Source organism: Rhinoderma darwinii, chromosome 8 (assembly GCF_050947455.1).
Source record: "Rhinoderma darwinii isolate aRhiDar2 chromosome 8, aRhiDar2.hap1, whole genome shotgun sequence".
Classification (NCBI taxonomy): domain Eukaryota; kingdom Metazoa; phylum Chordata; class Amphibia; order Anura; family Rhinodermatidae; genus Rhinoderma; species Rhinoderma darwinii.
Genome location: NC_134694.1, coordinates 77,618,979 through 77,640,101, shown reverse-complemented (window position 1 = coordinate 77,640,101; position 21,123 = coordinate 77,618,979). Strand labels below are relative to the sequence as shown.

The 21,123-nt window shown below is 38.5% G+C and overlaps 1 protein-coding gene across 5 annotated transcripts in view; it reads left to right on the top strand.

The window, feature by feature from the left end:
* The window catches only part of TENM1 (teneurin transmembrane protein 1), a 570,240-nt gene that overhangs the window by 359,885 nt on the left and 189,232 nt on the right, over positions 1–21,123 (top strand). For all 5 annotated transcript variants that reach the window (XM_075835787.1, XM_075835786.1, XM_075835785.1 and 2 more), the window contains 3 exons: positions 5,130–5,231; positions 10,584–10,781; positions 11,969–12,169. In XM_075835787.1, the coding sequence (XP_075691902.1) occupies positions 5,130–5,231; positions 10,584–10,781; positions 11,969–12,169 (501 nt within the window). The remainder of the gene's footprint in view (positions 1–5,129; positions 5,232–10,583; positions 10,782–11,968; positions 12,170–21,123) is intronic.

Sequence of the window (21,123 nt, the reverse complement as noted above, 5' to 3'; positions counted from 1 at the left end):
ATGTCGACACAGAAAACAAATGATTTTATAAAAAAAGTGATTTTATTGTGCAAATGCTGCAATACATAAAAAAAACTATATAAATTTGGTATCGCCGTAATCGTATCGACCCGCAGAATAAAGCTAACATGTAATTTAGGGCACACTGTGGATTCCGATAAAAAAAACAATAAAAAACTATTCCAGAATTGCTTGTTTTTGGTAATTTCCTTTACCAAAAAATGAAATAAAAAGTGATCAAAGTCGTATGTGTTCTAAAATGGTACCAATAAAATCTACAGCCCGTCTCGCAAAAAACAAGCCCGCACACCGCTCAATCAACTGAAAAACAAAAAAGTTATGGCACTAGTAATGCGGTGATGAAAAACATCTCAATGCGCAGGCCGGAGGGGAACATTCCTTCCGTTTCAGGGCCCTAGTATTTAGGAACTAGGAAAGGGAAGGGACATAGCACATCCACTGGAAGCGAGGGCGCCCATATTATACCAGCGCAAAACTTTCCCAGCAATATTTCCCAAACTACGAAGGAGAAAAAGTCCCCAAAAGGTGCAGAGCGTTACAAAAGGGGGATAAGAAAGAAAACCGTTTATCAGTGTGACACCGGCCTGCGCATAACGGATCGCTTCACATCGTAACCCACATCTATGGATAATTGTATTATTTACCCCATTATTATACCCTCTTATTATGCCCTGATGTACTCCGCACAGATTACATATACCCCTGATATACTCCGCGCAGATTAGATATACCCCTGATATACTCCGCACAGATTACATATACCCTGATGTACTCCGCACAGATTACATATGCCACCACATTATAAACGGAAATACCAGCAAAACCCCAAACAGAACTACTACCAAGCAAAATCCATGCTCAAAATGGCGGTCTTTCCCTTCTTAGCCCTACAGTGTGCCCAAACAGCAATTTATGGCCACAAGTAAGGCATTACCATACCCGGGAGAACCCGCTTAACAATTTATGGGGTAAGATTCTCTAGGGGCACAACATATTGTGCGATGAATGGACAGATCAGTGGAGAAATTGCAATTTTCACTTTGCACAATCCACTGCGTATTCATTTCTGAAAAACACCTGTGGAGTCTAAATTGTCACTACATCCCTTGATAAATGCCTTTAGGGGTGTAGTTTCTAAAACGGGTCACTTTTGTTTGGTACATCAGGGGTTTTGCAAATGCAACATGGCGTCCGCAAACCATTCCAGCAAAATCTACGCTCCAAAAGATAAATACCGCTCCTTTTCTTCTGAATGCTCCCATATACGTAAACAGCTGATTATAACCACATATGGGGTGTTACCGTACTCGGGAGAAATTACTTTACAAATGTTGGGGTGCTTTTTCTTCTCTATTCCTTGTAAAAATGAAAAATGTGTATCTAAAACTACATCTTGTTGGAAAAAAAAATTATTTTTCATTTTCATGGCTTAATTCTAATTAATTCAGCAAAAAACCTTTGGGATCAAAATTTTCACTATACCCCTAGATGATTCCTCAGGGGGTGCAGTTTCCCAAATGGAGTCACTTTTGGGGTGTTTCCACTGTACTAGTACTACAGGGGCTCAGCAAATATGACATGACACCCAGAAACCATTCCAAAATCCAAATGGTGCTCCTTCCATTCTGAGCCCTCAGTGTGTCCAAACAGATGTTTGTGACCACATGTGGGGTATTGTTTTACTCGGGAGAAGTTGCTTTACAAATGTTGCGGTGCTTTTTCTCCTTCAGTCCTTGTGGAAATGAAAAAAAAAATACCTAAACCTACATTTTCTTTGAAAAAATGTAGATTTTCATTTTTACGGCCTACTTACAATAAGTTCTGTAAAACACCTGTGGGGTCAAACTGCTCACTGTACCCCTAGATAATTTCCTCATGGGGTGTAGTTTCCAAAATGGGGTCACTTGTTGGGGGTTTCCACTGTTTTGTCCCCTCAGGAGCTTTGCAAATGTGACATGGCCTCCGCAAACCATTCCTGCTAAATTTGAGTTCCAAAAGCCAAATGGCGCTCTTTCCCTTCTCAGCCTCGCCGTGTGTCCAAACAGCCGTTTATTACCACATGTGGGGTATTGTTTTACTCGGGAGAAATTTCTTTACAAATTTTATGGTGCTTTTTCTCCTTTAGTCCTTGTGGAAATGAAAAAAAATTAGCTAAACCTACATTTTATTTGAAAAAATGTAGATTTTCAGTTTCACAGCCTACTTGCAAAAATTTCTGCAAAAAACCTGTGGAGTCAAAATGCTCACTATACCCCTAAATAATTTCCTCAAGGGGTATAGTTTCCAAAATGGGGTCACTTGTTGGGGGTTTCCACTGTTTTGTCACCTCTGGGGCTTTGCAACTGCGACATGGCCTCCGCAAACCATTCCTGCTAAATTTGAGTTCCAAAAGCCAAATGGCGCTCTTTCCCTTCTAAGCCCTGCCGTGTGTCCAAACAACCGTTTATTACCGCATGTGGGGTATTGTTTTACTCGGGAGAAATTGCTCTACAAATGTTGTGGTGCTTTTTCTACTTTAGTTCTCTTGGAAATGGAAACAAATTAGCTAAACCTACATTTTATTTGAAAAAATGTAGATTTTCATTTTCATGACCTAGTTCCAAAAATTTTTGCAAAAAAACTGGCCGGTCAAAATGCTTGCTACACCTCTAGATAAATTCCTCGAGGGGTATAGTTTCCAAAATGGGGTCACTTGTTGGGGGTTTCCACTGTTTTGTCACCTCAGGGGCTTTGCAAATGCGACATGGCCTCCGCAAACCATTCCTGCTAAATTTGAGCTCCAAGAGCCAAATGGCGCACTTTCCATTCTAAGCCCTGCCGTGTGTCCAAACAACCGTTTATTACCACATGTGGGGTATTGTTTTACTCGGGAGAAATTGCTTTACAAATGTTGTGGTGCTTTTTCTACTTTAGTTCTTTTGGAAATGAAAAAAAATTAGCCAAACCTACATTTTATTTGAAAAAATGTAGATTTTCATTTTCATGGCCTAGTTCCAAAAGTTTTTGCAAAAAAACTGGCCGGTCAAAATGCTTGCTACACCCCTAGATAAATTCCTCGAGGGGTGTAGTTTCCCAAATGGGGTCACTTTTGGGGGGTTTCCACTGTTTTAGTTCCACTAGACCTGTTCAAAGCTGACATGGTGCCTAAAATATATTCTAATAAAAAGGAGGCCCAAAATCCACCAGGTGCTCCTTTGCTTCTGAGGCCGGTGCTTCAGTCCAGTATCACACTAGGGCCATATGTGGGATATTTCCTAAAACTGCAGAACCTGGGCAATAAATATTGAGTTGCATTTCTCTGGTAAAACCTTCTGTGGTACAAAAAAAATGGATTCAAAATGAATTTCTGGAATAAAATAATGAACTTTGTAAATTTCACCTCTACTTTGCCTTAATTCCTGCGCAATGTCTAAAGGGTTAAGAAACTTTCTAAATGCTGTTTTGAATACTTTGAGGGGGTCAGTTTTTAAAATGGGGTGACTTATGGGGGTTTCTAATATCTAAGGACCTCAAAGCCACTTCACAACTGAACTGGCCCCTGTAAAAATAGCATTTTGAAATTTTCTTGAAAATGTGAGAAATTGCTGCTAAAGTTCTAAGCCTTGTAACGTCCTAGAAAAATAAATTGATGATCAAAAAACGATGCCAATCTAAAGTAGACATATGGGGGATGTTAATTAGCAACATTTTTGTGTGGTATAACTGCCTGTCTTACAAGCAGATACATTTAAATTGAGAAAAATGCTAATTTTTGCAATTTTTCGCTACATTTTGGTGTTTTTCACAATTAAATACTGAATGTATCGGGCAAATTTTGGCAGTAACATAAAGTCCAATGTGTCACGAGAAAACAATCTCAGAATCGCTTGGATAGGTAAAAGCATTCCGGAGTTATTACCACATAAAGTGAAACATGTCAGATTTGAAAAATGAGGCTCTGTCAGGAAGGTCAAAAGCGGCCAAAGAGGGAAGGGGTTAATAGGATATAAGACTGTTTCCTATATTCGCTTTTACTATTGATTTATGCAAAGTTTGTTGAAAAGTTTGCACCAGTGAACAAAAATACTGCTTCAAAACTGATAATAACAATTAGCTCACCCAAATTCCAACAGCTGCTCTCCCTACTGACTACACTCTACAGACTACATATTACAGCAGTTTAATGTCTTTGGATAGTTTTGTGACATTTTTCAAGAATATTTAATCACTTAGAGCAAGGTCCTGTTTTTGGAGATTAGAGGTAGAACAGGGCTAGTGATATGAGAAGTCATACTGGGCTCCCTAGGCCTAAGGGGCCCATGAAAGCTGGACTCAAAGTCTGTATGGGGACCATGGAGGTAAATCATTGAGCCTGTAAGATTATTGTACTGCACCTGAACATTTTACAACGCATCTTAAAAATATAAGCAACCTATCTGTTCAATTTTATAAAGCATTACCTATGTAGTCTGGGGAGAATCACATGCCTATGAGATATTGTTTTCAGCGCAGTATAAATGATGATAATGTCTAAAGGATAATTTAGCCAACAGCTTTACTTATGGATCATTCCAGGTAAATGTGCAACTTGATATATGAGGAATTAGTATTATCCTCCAGTAAATCTAAATGATGTGTCACCACCATTTATTCTATATTCATCAAACTCAGTGTTTTCTTCATAAATTGTGGATCTGCTGAAGTCCAACAAACGCTTGTGTTGTGCCTGTGATGTATCTTGGCGTTAAACTTTTTGAAGACTCCCACGTACAAATTATCTTTTTTTAACATGTATCGAACCTGAGCAAGTGACAGTGTAACTATATTAATCTCACATACAGGACTCTATTTGAAACTGTATTGGTTCAGCTTTACATACTTGATAGTGAATCATATTTCGCTAATGTCACAGATTTTATGACAATTTATTCATCCGCGAAAAAATTCTATATACTCAAATACTTATTTAAGTTCTCGGTATATGAGAATAAAAGCTAGCATGATTATTTTTACTGCAGAGGAAAATTTGCAGCAATTTCTCTGCAATTTAGTCACTCGTAGCTCATTACCTTTACAACTGCATCCAAACTTTAAAGCAGTCTACTTTATGTCATTTTATTCACTCACAGAAATGATGGATGATTGTTCAACCAACTGTAATGGGAATGGAGAATGCATATCTGGCCATTGTCACTGCTTCCCGGGTTTCTTGGGACCAGATTGCTCTAGAGGTATAGAATGACAGTTTTCTGATTATTTGCATTTAATTGTATGTTTAATGTTATTCAAATAATAGGAATCTTTTATTATTTTGATCCTGATATCCATTGGACGAAAAATGGAGAACCTGTATCTCTCCTTAATCTGAATTATTCTTTCCTTTGTCTACTGTCCCTAGTATAACATTAAAGTAATCACAAAAGGAGTCAACTATGTTGCTAAACTAGAGATGGCTTCGAGGCCTGAGCAACATATGATCCCTGCTGTCAAAACAACCTCCCCATATGCATCTCACTAGCAACTGGTGGGCGCTTCACTAGTAAAGTCCATCCGCCTTCAGAATCACTGCTCTAGCAAATTCCTCATTGGTACAAGAATTTACGTGTTGCAATAGTAACCTTGAGCCATGGCAGAGTCTCTTACTTATAGTACAATAGAAAGCACTATTGTCCACCTTTTAATGTGGAGGTAGATAAATGGCGAATCATCTTTGGGGCGTTTAGGATGGCCGCCCAAAGTCCATTGCAGGTTTGTCAAGTTTTTTGCAGCAAATCGGCATAGAGAAGACTGTGAGCTGATATGGGGTCTGGGGGGTCTGTATTTAGAGGGTCTGTATTTGTTTAGGAGTCTGTATTTAGGAAGTTTGAGGTCTATATTAGTTTAGGGGGTCTGGGGTATGTATTAGTTTAAGGGTCTGTATTTAGGGGGTCTGGGGTCTGTATAAGTTCATGGGGTGTGGGATCTGTATTAGTTTTGGGGGTCTGGGGTCTGTATTTAGGGGTCTGGGCTCTGAACGTAGGAGTCTGTATTAGTTTAGGGAGTCAGGTCTGGGGTCATTATTAGTTTAGGGGGTCAGGTCAGAGGTCTTTATTTAGGGGGTCTGGTCTAGGGTCTGTATTTATTTAGGGTGCTTGTTCTGGGCTCTGTATTTGTTTAGGAGGTCTGGTTCGGGGATTGCAATCATTTAGAAGGTCTGGGTCTGTATGTATTCTAGGTCTGGTCTGGAGTCTGACATTTTAGTCTGAGTTAATGTATGGGCCTGGGGTCTGAATTTGCTCAGGGTTCTGGTCTGTGGTCTGAAACAATTTAGGGGGTTTGGCACGGCAGAGCGGTGGTGGAGAAGTGGGGCTCAAGTTTGGGGAACAGCCCAGGGCCTATGGTCTAAATAATTCACCACTGAGGTAGATCACTTTGCATTCATGCCCGCTGTCCAGTTGGGTTCGGCCTGCAAATCTGATATGTCTGCTTCTATAAGCAAGTAAGAAAGAAACCTGCAGATTTTGAATGATATTGAATGTTTTGTTGCAGTCGCCATTTTTGCAAATGCGACAAGAAATGCAGCCCTATTAGATATCACTTTTGAATTTGCTGATGGTGAATAGTCAAACTGTTACTGATAGGATGTAATGACAAACTGCATATTGTGTTTATTTAATGAAAATAATTCTAAAGTAACAACAAATATGGCTGCACTTCCTGTTGTCGTCTTTGCCAAAATGGCAGCCACATTAAAACAGAAAAATGCACATATCTTTGTAAATAAAAAAACTAGTAACCAAGGTTTAGCTACTGGTCTCACTTACTAAAATATGCTATTTTTTCATTTTTACGTGAAAATCTTTAAGACACTTTGAGCTAGTGGATAAAGATTGCATTAAAAAAGCCTAAGACTACATTCACACACTATTGTACAAAAAAGACAATAAATCACTTGGTATGTGACCTTTATACTGTTATTAGTGTGACTGTCCTTTTTAGAAAAATATTTCTAGAACTATTATGGCAAACTGCATAGTATGTAAAAAACATATGCCAAGTACAAATGGTTCCACACAAGATTTAGCGACAGTTTTCTATACATTTTGCGCAGTGAGCTTATTTTTTAAGTTTTTTTTTTACTTAAACACTGCTGCCAGATGTTATCTAGGAGTCTATAAGAAATTATGATGTCTATACACACAACATTTAGTTTTTTGACATTTTGGGGACAGTGACTAGTTTTTCCAAAATGCACCATGCTGAAGGTTTAGCTTTTTTTATGGTATTTTTCTCCATTGTGTTTTCTAAGTGGAAGGCCTTGTTCACACGGCATGAATTATACGTGTTTTTTACATGCTTTAAGCTACTCATTGACATCAATGGGAAAACGCAATGTAATGCGTAAGACGCAGGGTGTTTGTTACACATGCGTAAAAAAAGAACCGTTAGGTCAATTCCTGGCGTGTAAAACGTGCCAAAAAATGCACCTAATTCCCATAGTCAATGGAAGTCATAATTACGAGAGAGAAAACGCACCAAAGACAAGCACAAAATGCGTAAAAAAAACATGACAAAACGTGTCAAAAATGGCTGTAGTTTAAAAAGAATTTACAAAAATGCTAGTGTTTTTGACACATTTACATGTCGAGTTTTTTTTAGCACCGTGTGAACAAGGCCTAACAGAAGCAAAACGCCTGTACAAAAGAAGCAACTAAAGTGCATACAAAACGCGCCATTTTAAAATGCAACAAAATATCCTGTTTATCCTGCAAAAGGCAAAACCACACAATATTTTCTCATTGTCAACATGGCTTAAAATCTGCTCATGTAACAAGCCTTTAGAGTTAGTTAATATTATAAAATAAATACAATTTTGTTATTTTTACAAAGAGTATAGTTTAATGTAGTAGTAAAAGTCATATATAAAAAAAGCAGAAATCCGTATATCTACATTTGTATTATCAAGGCGTTAATGGAAATACAGAAGGTGCTAATGAAATTGACACGAGCAGGAAGGGTATGTTACTGCGTTGTATTGAAGATGTAAAACTACATAAAACCCTACTAATATGAAGGGGGATGGATGATTATTTCTTACCTCCACATACTTGGTGGTGGTATTTATGTACTAAGCAAACTTGATATCACACACTTTTGCTTTAACTTTGTGGGAGTCCGATAAGGACCCCTGAGAGTTGAATTCCAGTTGAGCAATAAGTATATTTTATTATTGACTTCCTCAAGACACTTAGCATCTTACATAAGATTCTTCTTCCTGTAAGGAAAGTAACCCTGTGGTGCACCACATCTCATTTGGCACTGTATTTAAAGGGAATGAAGTCATTTTCATTAGACGCTAGTGAGGTACAGGTTAATCCTATTGATTCCAGTACTGATATATGATGATTTATTTAACAGCATTAAGAAGTCAATTAAAAAAATCTAGATATAAATTATAAATACTTGAAGATCCTTTTGGTCTACCACCACTATACATTTTAAGGTTACCAGAGAACAACCAGTACAGTAAGAAAAATCTATTATGTTAATGGTAAAAAAAAAAAAAGGGCACTGAATCTAAATCCCACTAATTACTCTAATTGCTGTGTGTCATCTTAGGTGAGAACACTGCCTTTTGGCAGTCAGCAGGTTAACGATGTTGCTGTGTTAGAAAATGTATTGCCCAAGGCTGAGGATGTGTCTTTAATTGTAGGAAATGTCTCAATGTTTCTGTGTTCTAGCGACATACACTAGAAGGACAAAAGTATCGGGACACACCTCTTAATCATCAAATTCAGGTGCTTCGTTCAGTCCCATTGCCACCGGTGTATAAAATCAACCACCTAGCCATGCAGTCTGCCTTTACAAACATTTCTGATAGCGTGGTACTGTAACAGGATGCCACCATTGCAACAAGTCAGTTCAGGAAAGTTCTTCCCCTCTAGATATTCCACGATCAACCGTGGTTGGTATTATTGTTAAATGGAAAAATTTAGGAACCACAGCAACTTATCCACAAAGTGGCAGACCACATAAAGTTACAGAGCGGGGTCGTCGACTGCTGAGGCGCATAGTGCATGAACGTTGCCAAAACTCAGTTGACTTAATTACCCCGAAACCTCCTCTGGCATTAACATCAGCACAAAAACGGTGCACCGGGAGCTTCATGGCATAGGTTTCCATGGCCAAGCAGCTGAATGCAGGCGTTACCTCACCAAGCCCAATGCCAAGTGTCAGATGGAGTGGTGTAAAGCACGCCGCCACTGGACTCTGGAGCAGTGGAAACGTGTTCTGTAGAGTGAGGAATTGCGCTTTTCTATCTGGCAGTATGATGGATGAGTCTGGGTTTTGCGAATGCCAGGATAAAATTATATTACACGATTATACTGATAGATAAGGTTCAAATTGATCTAAGAAAATACAGCCTGAAAGAACGATTCAAATTAAACTTTTACTGTTACGTACACTAAAATTGGGCTAAATGCAAAATTGACTGGTATCAGGCTAAAGCAACCTACTCAGACTGATGGGAGCACAGGAATAGAAAAGAGCAGAAGCTCAATATCCATCAATTGATAAAAACCCTGCTCTAATTCAAAAATATATCTAGCTGAGAAATTGCCCCTGTGTTGTCTAACTTTCAAACAATGTGTGCCCCTATGCGTTTCAACACTCAGTTAAAATTAAAGGGTGCATCCTCAGGGGTCACAGACAAAAATAGTATTGAGTGCATCCGGGCAGTACTGTTTTGTACTGTATGACATAACCCGGTTTACATAAATCACAGTAGAGAATGTTATTGCCGGACAACACTGAAAAGGCTTAAAAATGTTGCAGAAGACAAAGACTGAAGTGTGTGTGTGTGTGTGTGTGTGTGTGTGTGTGTGTGTGTGTGTGTATCCAGCCAAATGGTGCATTTTGCCACAGAAAAGAAATCAACACTGAAGCCTACAAATCAGTACTACAGCAAGAGTGTACATTGACACATCTACTGCCTGTATGTTTAACTAAATCTTCCTTTAAAGGGGTTATCAAGTCGGCCCCCGGGACCCCCGCTGATCAGCTTTTCTGAAGGGGGTGCAGCGCTCGTATGAGTGCTGCTTTCCCTTTATTTCTACTGTCTCTCTGTGAATCATCAACAAACACGTTGCGGCGATTCACAGTATTGCAGCCTTTGTCTCCCATTCACTCCAATGGGAGAAGAAGGCTGCAATACCTGTAAATCCTCGCTACATCCGTGTCGACAATTTACAGTGAGCAAGTAGAAATTAAGGGAAAATAGCGTTCGTACGAGCGCTGCACCCCCTTCAGAACAGCTGATCGACGGGGGTCCTGGGAGTCCGGCCCTGACCCATCAGCTATTGATGGCCTATCCTGAGGATAGGCCATAAATTTTTAGGGACTGGACAACCCCTTTAAGGGCCTTAGTACACAGCAAAACACTGCGCAAGCAGCTTGTGCAGTAGTTTTATATTCTAGAGTCATAGACATTTGATGTGCCGCCATATGAGGCCTCTGTGCGACACCATATCCAGTTTCTAAAAATATGTCAACCTTACTAACTCATTAACTATATTCTGTCTATGTGTTTTTTCTTCCCCTAGATTCATGCCCAGTACTGTGTAGTGGCAATGGTGAATATGAAAAGGGACATTGTGTATGCAGGAATGGATGGAAAGGAGCAGAATGTGATGTTCCGGAGGAGCAATGTATAGACCCAACTTGTTCTGGAGGTCACGGAACCTGTCTTATGGGTGTTTGCATCTGTGTACCAGGATATAAAGGAGAAATATGTGAAGAAGGTTGGTTATAAAATCTATATATTTGACAAAGAAGCAAAAATCAATGCAGCTCTTTAGACATAAAAAGTTGCTTACTATAGAAACCATTGTCTAGGTCAGTGGGTGTTTTCATTCTGGTTGTCATGGCTATGCCTAGGGACCAATATCTCAGCTGCAACTGTGTAATAAACTATTGTGCGCTTACTACTGTACACATAATACATGTAATGTAGTATATTTGTGCATTGGTATTTCTAGTACAGACAAACAGTAGAGGAAAAAAAGGAATAAGGGCTCAGTCAAATATCTCCGTCACTCAGGCTCAGTTGCCACTTCCTTTTGTAGAAAAAAAGTTGGAGGGAAATTGATTGTACCACTGATCCAATTATTTTAGTAATCAGATTTATGGTAAGCGTGCGGCATTAATAGCGGATGTCTTTTGGCCCTCAGTCCCATTTGAAGGAACAATGCATGCCACAATCCAGGTGGGTCAATAAGGCCAAAAAAAACCCGTAAGATGGGCATAACTGAGAAATATGTGGTTACCCTGTCTGATATTTGTGAATGTGCAATATATATACCTGGTTACCAGAATGAGAACATCCACTGTTTATATTACTTGCTGCATTTATAGAAGGCAACAAAAAGTACAACAGAAATAAGGTATTAGGAATGATGTTCTTGAACTAATTGTGGAGTATGACTGTGTAGATATTGGTGGGAATTCTCTAAAGCCTCTACGGCAGTTTGTTGGCATAGAAAAGTCGCAATTAGTGCATTAAATGTGCATCTTTTCTGTTTTTCCGCCATCTCCACCTTTTAAAATATGTGGGTGTGGTTTAGCAGGAGGGGCTGGGCCACCGCTGCCCAATATATTTACTATACATTATGTCAGAAAGCTAGGACCTGGCATAGATTTGATTTTCTGGCGAATGGATGGTCATATATGCGCCTAATTTATTAAGAGGTCTGCACCTCTTCATGAATTAGGCGCATCTCACTCCAACTTTCTTTAGATTAAGATAGGTGTATGAACTGTCAGTCTTAATAAATTCCCCTCAAGGTATCCTGTACAAAGTGACTTTCTTTATGACAATTTTGTCTTCTCTATTTCGTTTAGCATGAAGTAGCTTTGCACAATATTTGAATTATTGCCAGATCTCAATCACTCTATTAAAATAAATAAATCAATTTAATTTCTCATTTAGAGAATTGCCTGGATCCAACATGTTCTGATCATGGTGTCTGTGTGCAAGGAGAGTGCCACTGTACTGCTGGCTGGGGAGGCGTGAACTGTGAGAATGCCCTCGCCCTTTGTCAGGAGCAGTGTTCTGGCCATGGGACCTTTCTACTGGACAGTGGAGTCTGCAGCTGTGAGCCACATTGGACGGGGGCAGGCTGTTCTACAGGTAATGATCCCACTGGATAGTATCCTTCAGTACAAACCCTTATAGCTTTTCCTTTTTGTTATATCATTCAAACATTGTTTACAGCCAAAGGCTAAAAACATCTTCAGGCTTATTCTTTTAACAGGTAAAAGATGTTGACAATGGTAAGAAATAGAAAAAATAGAAAAAATATATTCATACAGTCAAAAGCACATTACCATAGAACTGTGGTAATATAGAATTGTGTTGAATTTTGTAAAGGGAGGGGGGTTGTATGTTTCGTTGCACTGTTTTAAATATGCAACATTACAATTAAACCTATCTGCAATAAATGGACCTCCAGTCCACCCAAAAAATGTGACTATACATTGGAAATGTATAGGCAACTTACCTGCTTCCCCGGTGCTGAATGATCTGGTTTTGGTTTTTGTGTTCAAAAACTGCAGGAACGGGGGCCGGATCATTTGGGGCAGCAGATAGATTGACTATACATTTTCAATGTTGTATAGTCACATTTTGTTTTGGGACTGGAGGGTTGCTTTAAGCTTTATTTTTTAGACTATTTCCATTAAATGCAATGATACATATGCTCTGTATGATCATGACCTAACAGATATACTGTAAAGTATAGTGAATTTGAGTTGCAGTTACTATTACCATCAATGGTAAAGTAAATATTCCTATATTTAATGATGAATATATTTTGAAAAAATGCAATTTGTTTGAAACCTTTTCTATTCTGAATGTCACTAACATCATGTCCCTTGCTGTGTAATACACTGTGTGTGATCAAGTGGCAGAAGGGAAGTGACAACTTCTCACAACACACTTCTAGCTCAGGACAGAGTTGTCAAACCCAGTTAGCCATTGGTCCGATAAAAGTTATACTGCGTAAAAAATATGGATTTTAATTTCTATTTTTATAAATGACTATACTGTATATAGGACTTCTGTAAGCTATTTAAAATTTAGTGCTTTCCAGTGTATATTGCTCAGATCAAGAACTGTTAACAAATATGCTGTGCTTGGTACTAAAATTGTAATGTACCAATTTTATTGTGTTACTGTAAATCAGCGTTTCCCAAACTGGAGGGTCATGTGAAGACCTCTAGGTGGTCGTGAGACACTCACTGTATCTGCGTCCTGAATATGCAGATACAGTTGATCCCACTGCTTTGTGCAAGTAGCTAACGGCTCCTTGCTCCAGCGTTCATTATGCCATAAGCCGTGAGCAGCTCAGTGCAGAGAGGCGCGGTGTAGTGAAATCATCATGCCTGTGTGTGCTGAGCCACACACTGCACAAACCGGAGGAAAAGAAGGATCTTCTCCACTCATCGTGTGAACAGGGATAGGTGAGTAAATATTTTATACATTTTTATTAGGCAATATGCTGGCATTATACTGGGTATGGGGGCCACTATGGGGCAATATACTGAATGGGGGCAGTTATGGATGCAGCTATGGGGTCATTATACCGTATGGAGGCAGCTATAGGGAAATATACTGTATGGGGGCAGCTATAGGGGCATTATACTGTGTGGGGGCAGCTGTTGGGCAATGTACTACATGGGGACAGCCATAGGGGTATTATACTGTGTGTGGTGAGGCACTATAGGGGCATTATCCTGTGTGGGGGCAGCTATAGGGCCATTATCCTGTGTGGGCAGCTATGGGGGCATTATACTGTGTGGGGGCCACTATGGGGGAATTATACTGTATATGGAGGCAGCTATAGGGGCATAACCAGTGTGGAGGCAGCTATAAGGGCATTTTCCTGTGTGGGGTCCCAATCCGATGTGTTTCACCCCCCTGTTCTGAACCCCTAGTTACGTCTCTGATTGCCACCAATGGACGGGTCAGGTCACATGACCTACCATCAGCGGCCACAGTCTGGCGCAACGATGCACAGCAACAGGATACCTTGAGCCTGCCCCATCCCCTGCCCACACAATTATCACTGTTTTTGATGTTGCATGGAGTTATTTTTCGAATGGAGCTAAGTAACGGCATCTAACTATGAATAATGTTGACATATGTCAGACGAAATGGGGCAGTACAGTATTAGGGGGTTTCAAATAAGAATTTCGGCCAAAAGTGGGTGCGTACTCAAAGTATGTAGTTGTATTTAATGGTCATTGTTATAAATAAAAGAGTTTTTCCACTCCAATATCAAGTGGATAGGTCATAAAGATTTGTCTAGTACAGTAGACCAAAAATTGTTGGAGTGGTTGAAGGTAGGTTTAAGCCAAAATGGCTTTTGTCGTAGCTCTCTGTGATGAGCATATGAGTACTAATAATGTAACAAATATTTAAAAACAATTTATGACATCACTACAGATCCTTATGACATCACATTTATGACATCACTATTGGATTCTACTTTACTGATAATGATTTCAGTATTTAGAATGTTTCATCAGAATATCTTCTCACTAACTCCGGCTACTTATTTCTTATATTGTGATTCCCTTAAATAATGTGAAATCTAACAGTATTCACCTGCACATTAATGTAATTTTATGTAGGCGCTTGGCAAATGTATACCTATGATATCTCCTTTGTTTACAGGGAAAGGTAAATTATTGTGGATATAATTCAAAATTGCAAGGTAAACAGGAACACAATTGTACATCTAAGTGACATCGCACCTCATTAGTTTTCTCAAAATGTGACATTGTGTCTGCTGAAAGTTAGCACAATGTTCTTTAGGATAGTTACAAAACACTACATTGTAATTAACAGTCAGTGAAATAAAACAGTGCGACTTTTGACAACTTGACAAGTTAGCATTTAGTTTCTGTGAATAAATAAGTGCACACTCAGCAACATTAAATTCTGGTGACTTCCAGCTCATGAAAGCTTTTCAATTCTCTTCCAAACCTGGAACATATTTCTTTTCAAAAGGCAACAAATACCCTTTGCAAGGAAACATAACCAGGTAATTGCATATTGTGGAAGACATAGCTTAAACCTTTCCGTTCCACCTGTCAATTTATTTTTTTCCAGCACTATGGAGCTATTTTACTCAAATGTCCGTATCATTTTGTCAAAATTTTAAATGCATGGATGCAATGCATTAATATTATTTATTTTTTTAAGTTACTTTGTCAAAGTTTGTTTAGAATAGGCGCTCAACATAGGGAAAGTGAGTTTATAATATACAAGGTCCCAGCATGTCCACTGAAGGTCCGTTATTTGCCTATAGGCTAAATAGGAATGTGGCTATAGTCAGCCGTGAGATAAGTGCACCTGCTAAAGGAAAAATGTATTTATGAATACACTAAATATGTTGTATTCATATGTAAACTATACAGTATGTATTTAAATGTTTATTAGGTACTGACAGCCTCCATCAGGAATTCCGTCAAAAATGTTAACAAATTTTCAGTGTTATTTTCTCTTGTAAGATGACGGACACCATGACAGAAACCCAATGGAACCCATGAAAGTCAATGGGGTCTGCCGGGCACCATTGTTTTCCGTCATATGACAGATTTGTCACAGCATTGAATACCATTTTCCTGTTCCTATGACGGAACGGAAAAATATAATTCCTACAACAGATGTGAACATAGACTTAGTGCAGCATAATGGGTCCTCATTAAATCATGAGACTAAGGCCCCATGCACACGAACGTGTTTTCCACGGGAGAATTGTGGACCCATTCATTTCTATGGGCCCATACACACTATCCGTGTTTTCACGGATCTCCGCATGTCCGCAAATCCGTGCCGCAGAAACTCAGGACATGTCTTATTACGGCCCGCAAATTCGATGCGGACATGCCCATAGAAGTCAATGGGCCCGTGGAAAATGCGGGTACACCTCCGTGTGTCAACCGCAGTTTGGGGATTTGCGGAAGTGTTGCTAGGCGACGACCGGGAATGAGTTCTGTCGTCATCCTGTTTTACCTAGGCTTTTTTTTTTATCCGCATTTTGCGGATTACATACGGATGAACTGCGGATGACATTTCACAGAACACGGTTCTGGAATTTGCGGACCAGAAAAACACTACGGTCGTGTGCATGAGGCCTAAGGTATATTATATACTATATTTATAGAATCTTGGATGTTTATAAAAAGGTATATAGATGTTTATAGAAGGTAAATTATATACTATATTTATAGAATCTTGGATGTTTATAAAAGGTATACAGATGTTTATAGAAGGTATATTATATACTATATTTATAGAATCTTGGATGTTTATAAAAGGTATATAGATGTTTATAGAAGCTATATTATATACTATATTTATAGAATCTTGGATGTTTATAAAAGGTATATAGATGTTTATAGAAGCTATATTATATACTATATTTATAGAATCTTGGATGTTTATAAAAGGTATACAGATGTTTATAGAAGGTATATTATATACTATATTTATAGAATCTTGGATGTTTATAAAAGGTATATAGATGTTTATAGAAGCTATATTATATACTATATTTATAGAATCTTGGATGTTTATAAAAGGTATACAGATGTTTATAGAAGGTATATTATCTACTATATTTATAGAATCTTGGATGTTTGGTTAAAATATGTACCTGCGCATTTAAAATGTCATAGAAGTGTCGCCATGAGGAAATGTATCCCCAATTTTACAATTTAAGCAAAGTTTTACTTTTATAACACCTACTGAAACAATTGGAACAGTATATGCATATAGCAACCCACACTGTACTGTGACAGAGAAATATCAGCACCTATACAAAAATCACACACAAACAAACAATTATCAAAATTAACAATTCTTCATTGAGAAAAAATACATCTATAAAACATATAAAAGATACACGTTACCCACAAAGCTGGGTCCCCACATGGACCGGGTTTAAAAAAAACTCACAGAATAAAGTGCAAATAGTGCAACAAAAGGAGACTGGTAGGCTATATCTAAGAGTGAATATGGACAAAGTCACCCATGGAGTAAAGATATATAGACAGAAACCAAGTCAGAGTAACGTGAGGCATACAGACCATGGCTATGGGGTTATCCAAAACCCCAACACGTGTTTTGCATGTAGCTTCTTCCAGGGGCTATACCAAGGGTGGAGAGAAGTGGAGCATATAAAGCCCAATCCACCAATTAAAAACATTACAATAAACTGGTAACAATATAAATAACATCACAAATTACCTTCAAATCCTATATAGCAATTATGGATGGAATGGCAATCTCTTCATTCCTACATATGGCTGCATGCCAGGTTCATGAAGCGTGGTCATGGTAATGGCATCATATTAAAAGGTCCCAACTACCACGATCGCTATCCCAAAGTGGAGGGTGGGAGTGCGGGCACACTGCTGCACAATTGAAATGGCATGGCACCGCAGTTGCTATATGTCGATATGTCTTTACTCCATGGGCGACATTGTCCATGTTCACTCTTAGATATAGCCTACCAGTCTCATTTGTTGCACTATTTGCACTTTATTCTATGAGGTTTTTAAGAACCGGTAAATGTGGGGACCCAAATTTGTGGGTAATGTGTATCTTTTATATGTTTTTTACATGTATGTTTTCTCAATAAAAAATTGTTCATTTTGATAATTATTAGTTCATGTTTGATTTTTGTATAGGTGCACAAAGTTTTACTTCTGCTGAACCTTTGCATACATTTTAAGATAAACTTTACTGAAATGCCTTTTTAAAATAAGGTATTCACCTAGCTTACTTCAATAACAAAGCCAAAAATAAGGGGCTTATTTAGTGGGTTAAGTCCGAAACCTCTGTTGCATGGATGCAGCCACGTGTAAATACTTTCTGTTTAAAGAAGACAATGCGGTATTGCTCCATACAATTCTGCCCAACCAGCCAGAACCAGCCAGTCGGAATATGATAATTCTTTATCTGTACTGCTCCTTTATAGTAAAAATCAGCTGCTATCAAATGACAACCCAAAACATTCTACTTCACAAATACAATGATACAATGTTGTCAAATACTGATTTACAATTAACTCAGATGAAATTTCATGACCTGGTGAATCCTATATGCAATTATTATATATGTATGTGTAAATATTCTACAATTTACAATCAACATACTAAATGAATTTCCATAGATATAAGGGCTCACATCATCTCTGTTCTAAGCATGATGTAAATGTTTCTTTTTTACCTTTTTTTTACATGAAGAGAAGCTTAATATATCATTGTCCAGCACTCAATTACTTTATCATTTAAAAGATCAATCACCATAGAAACCAAGACAAAATTAAAACACTTAGCCCATGTAATCTGCCACTTTCCATTTTCACTAACATAGAAAAGGTCAACTCTTCTAGGCATTAAACGATTTTCAACGGTTTCTATAAGAAAATGTTATTTTTACAAGGATTTACTATGATTTATACATGCAATCATGCAATGTCAGACCATTGATTTCATGGCTTACAAGTTTTTTTTAATCTAGTCCTCTTATTCAAAAATATATATATATATTTTTTTAAAACATAACAAAAAAAACTGCTTTGCTCCCTAGGCTATGTTCACACGGCGGATTTTGTTTGGTGGGTCCCACCACAAAATCCGCTGCAGAATTATTCCTGCCGTCAGCAGGAAGATCCCTACTCCCATCCACTTCAATGGAAGGTTTGGGTGGAATCCGCCTGAAAAAAATCGGGCAGAACGCTTCTTTTGTCCACTAGCTGAAAATTCAGCTAGTGGGGGAAAAGTAGCGGTCGTCTCCCATTGATATAAATGGGAGGTGAAATTTTCTTATCTGATTCCACCGCAAAAATTCCGCCATGTAAAACTTAGCCTAACAGTACCCACTGATCTTAGAGCCAATGCATGTAAACATTGCAGCGGCACTCAGGACTGCATATGGACACTCTCTCTCAGTGAATATGCAATAGACAATCCGCGATCCAGTGAGGGTGTGGATAGTTTTTCTTGTTCCTGTAGTTCCACAGAGCTCCATACAATCTCCCGAGGTTCGAACTCCTGGTAGGATAAAATATTTCATCTTTAGTATGTAAAAAAGACAAACATAGTGCAACACCCTCTGAAAACTGTTTGCTCCACGCTGGTTTTAATCGATACTCACAAGGTTTGCAATGAATAAAAACATCAATATTTCGATACAATCGATAGAAAGGCAAAAGCGGCATGCGAAACAATCTCGCTAGGGCGAGAATTCTTTTTTTTTTTTTTATTGTAAACCTTGTGAGTATGGATTAAAACCAGCGTGGAGTGAACAGTTTTCAGAGGGTGTTGCACTATGTTTCTCTTTTTTACATACTAGAGATGTAGGATTTTATCCTACCAGGAGTTCGAACGCCAAGAGACCGTACGGAGCTCTGTCGAATTACAGGAACAAAAACAACTATCCACACCAGATTGCGGATTGTCTATTGCATATTCACTGAGAGAGAGTGTCCATACCGACTAGTCGTTGGACTGTTCATTAAGTTCCATCTGAGCGGTAAAACCTTGCTGTGTTATATCTTATGTTGTAAGGGTGTTTTGGATTTCACCTGATTTATTTTACCTGCTCTGGTCTGAGTTATACTCATTGTAGTTATTAGAGCCAGGAGAAACTTATATAATTGATAATGATAATAATGTACTGGGACGAGCGATCATAGTAACGAGCGCTCGTCCCCATGCTAGCTCCTTGTGAAAGGAGCAAACGAGCGCCGATAAATGAGCTGTCTTGTTGATCGGCGCTCATTTACATGGCCCAGGACGGGCCGTGTAAGAGGACCTTAAGGGTATTTTCAGACATTACAGATTTGTTGCAGATTTCAAGTGCAGATCTGCACTAAAAAGCTGTAACAAATTTACTGCACAAACCCCATTTACACGTAGCAGGTTTTTTTTACTCCAAATTTCCATGCCAACTGTCAAGGTCTGTATCAGTTTTGGAGTCCAGTGACTAAAACAATCAGACAAGAGGATGCTAAAAGCAAAAGTAGTGAAATTACAGTCCAAGTTCAGTACACAGAAAAGCAGCAAAAGATTGCAGCATTAGGCAGAGAGGTGGTCAAGAAACAGTATAAGTGCAGTACAGAGATAAGTTGCAATAGATTATAGCATGAGGCAGAGACATGTTCAGGAAACAATCAAAGTTCAGCACACAGAAAAGCAGAAAAAGTTAGTAGCTTGAAGCAGGGATCTGGTCAGAATACCTTCCAAGTTTGGTACACATATAAGCAGGAACCGTTTATAGAGAGGCAGCAAGGACCTATAATAAAGGCAGGAAGCTCAATAGTCTGGTAAGGAGGAAGTGAAAGGTCTAGGCTTATATAGGGAGCCAAAAGGGTGAAACCAATGAAGCAATCAATGCAAGGAATACAGAGAGGCAGGAATCAGGGGAACCTGGACAATAGATTCAACAATGGAGCTGTCCAAATTTCAGATTTCAGAAGAACTACTGACTGGGACACAGGAGTTTATGGGTTGAAATCCTGTCCAAACCTTTTCAGGTGTTAACTCTAAATGCTCCTATGTTTTGCTGGTTTGGTCTTTGTAAAAATCCGCTAGACCTCATCTGAAAACCTATTTTCCATGATTCGACTAAGGGTAAATGTAGCATATGCATGGGGCATAAAATCCTGGAAAATTCTTACATAGTGCACAAAAATAAAAAATGATCAAGAATTTGAACAATACAGTATATTGATTCATCTATATAATATACATTATGGTACACAGTGGGAATCTGAAGCATCAACAAATTAATTAAACTGTCACCAATAAGATCTAGTACTTATGGCAAAGACAGAAAAATGTTATCACACATTCTACCTATAACACTATTACTATGTTACATTGTAGTAATATGAAATGCTAGATACAACTACATACATTTTTTATACTTGATGCTCAGTCACGATAGACAATAGAGAACAATCGTTTTAATTAACTTTTTTTTTATAGGTCACTCCTAGTGTTTTAATCTCATAAATGTGAACGTTAGTAAAGGTCTAAGATTCACTAATTCTCTGCCTTATCAGA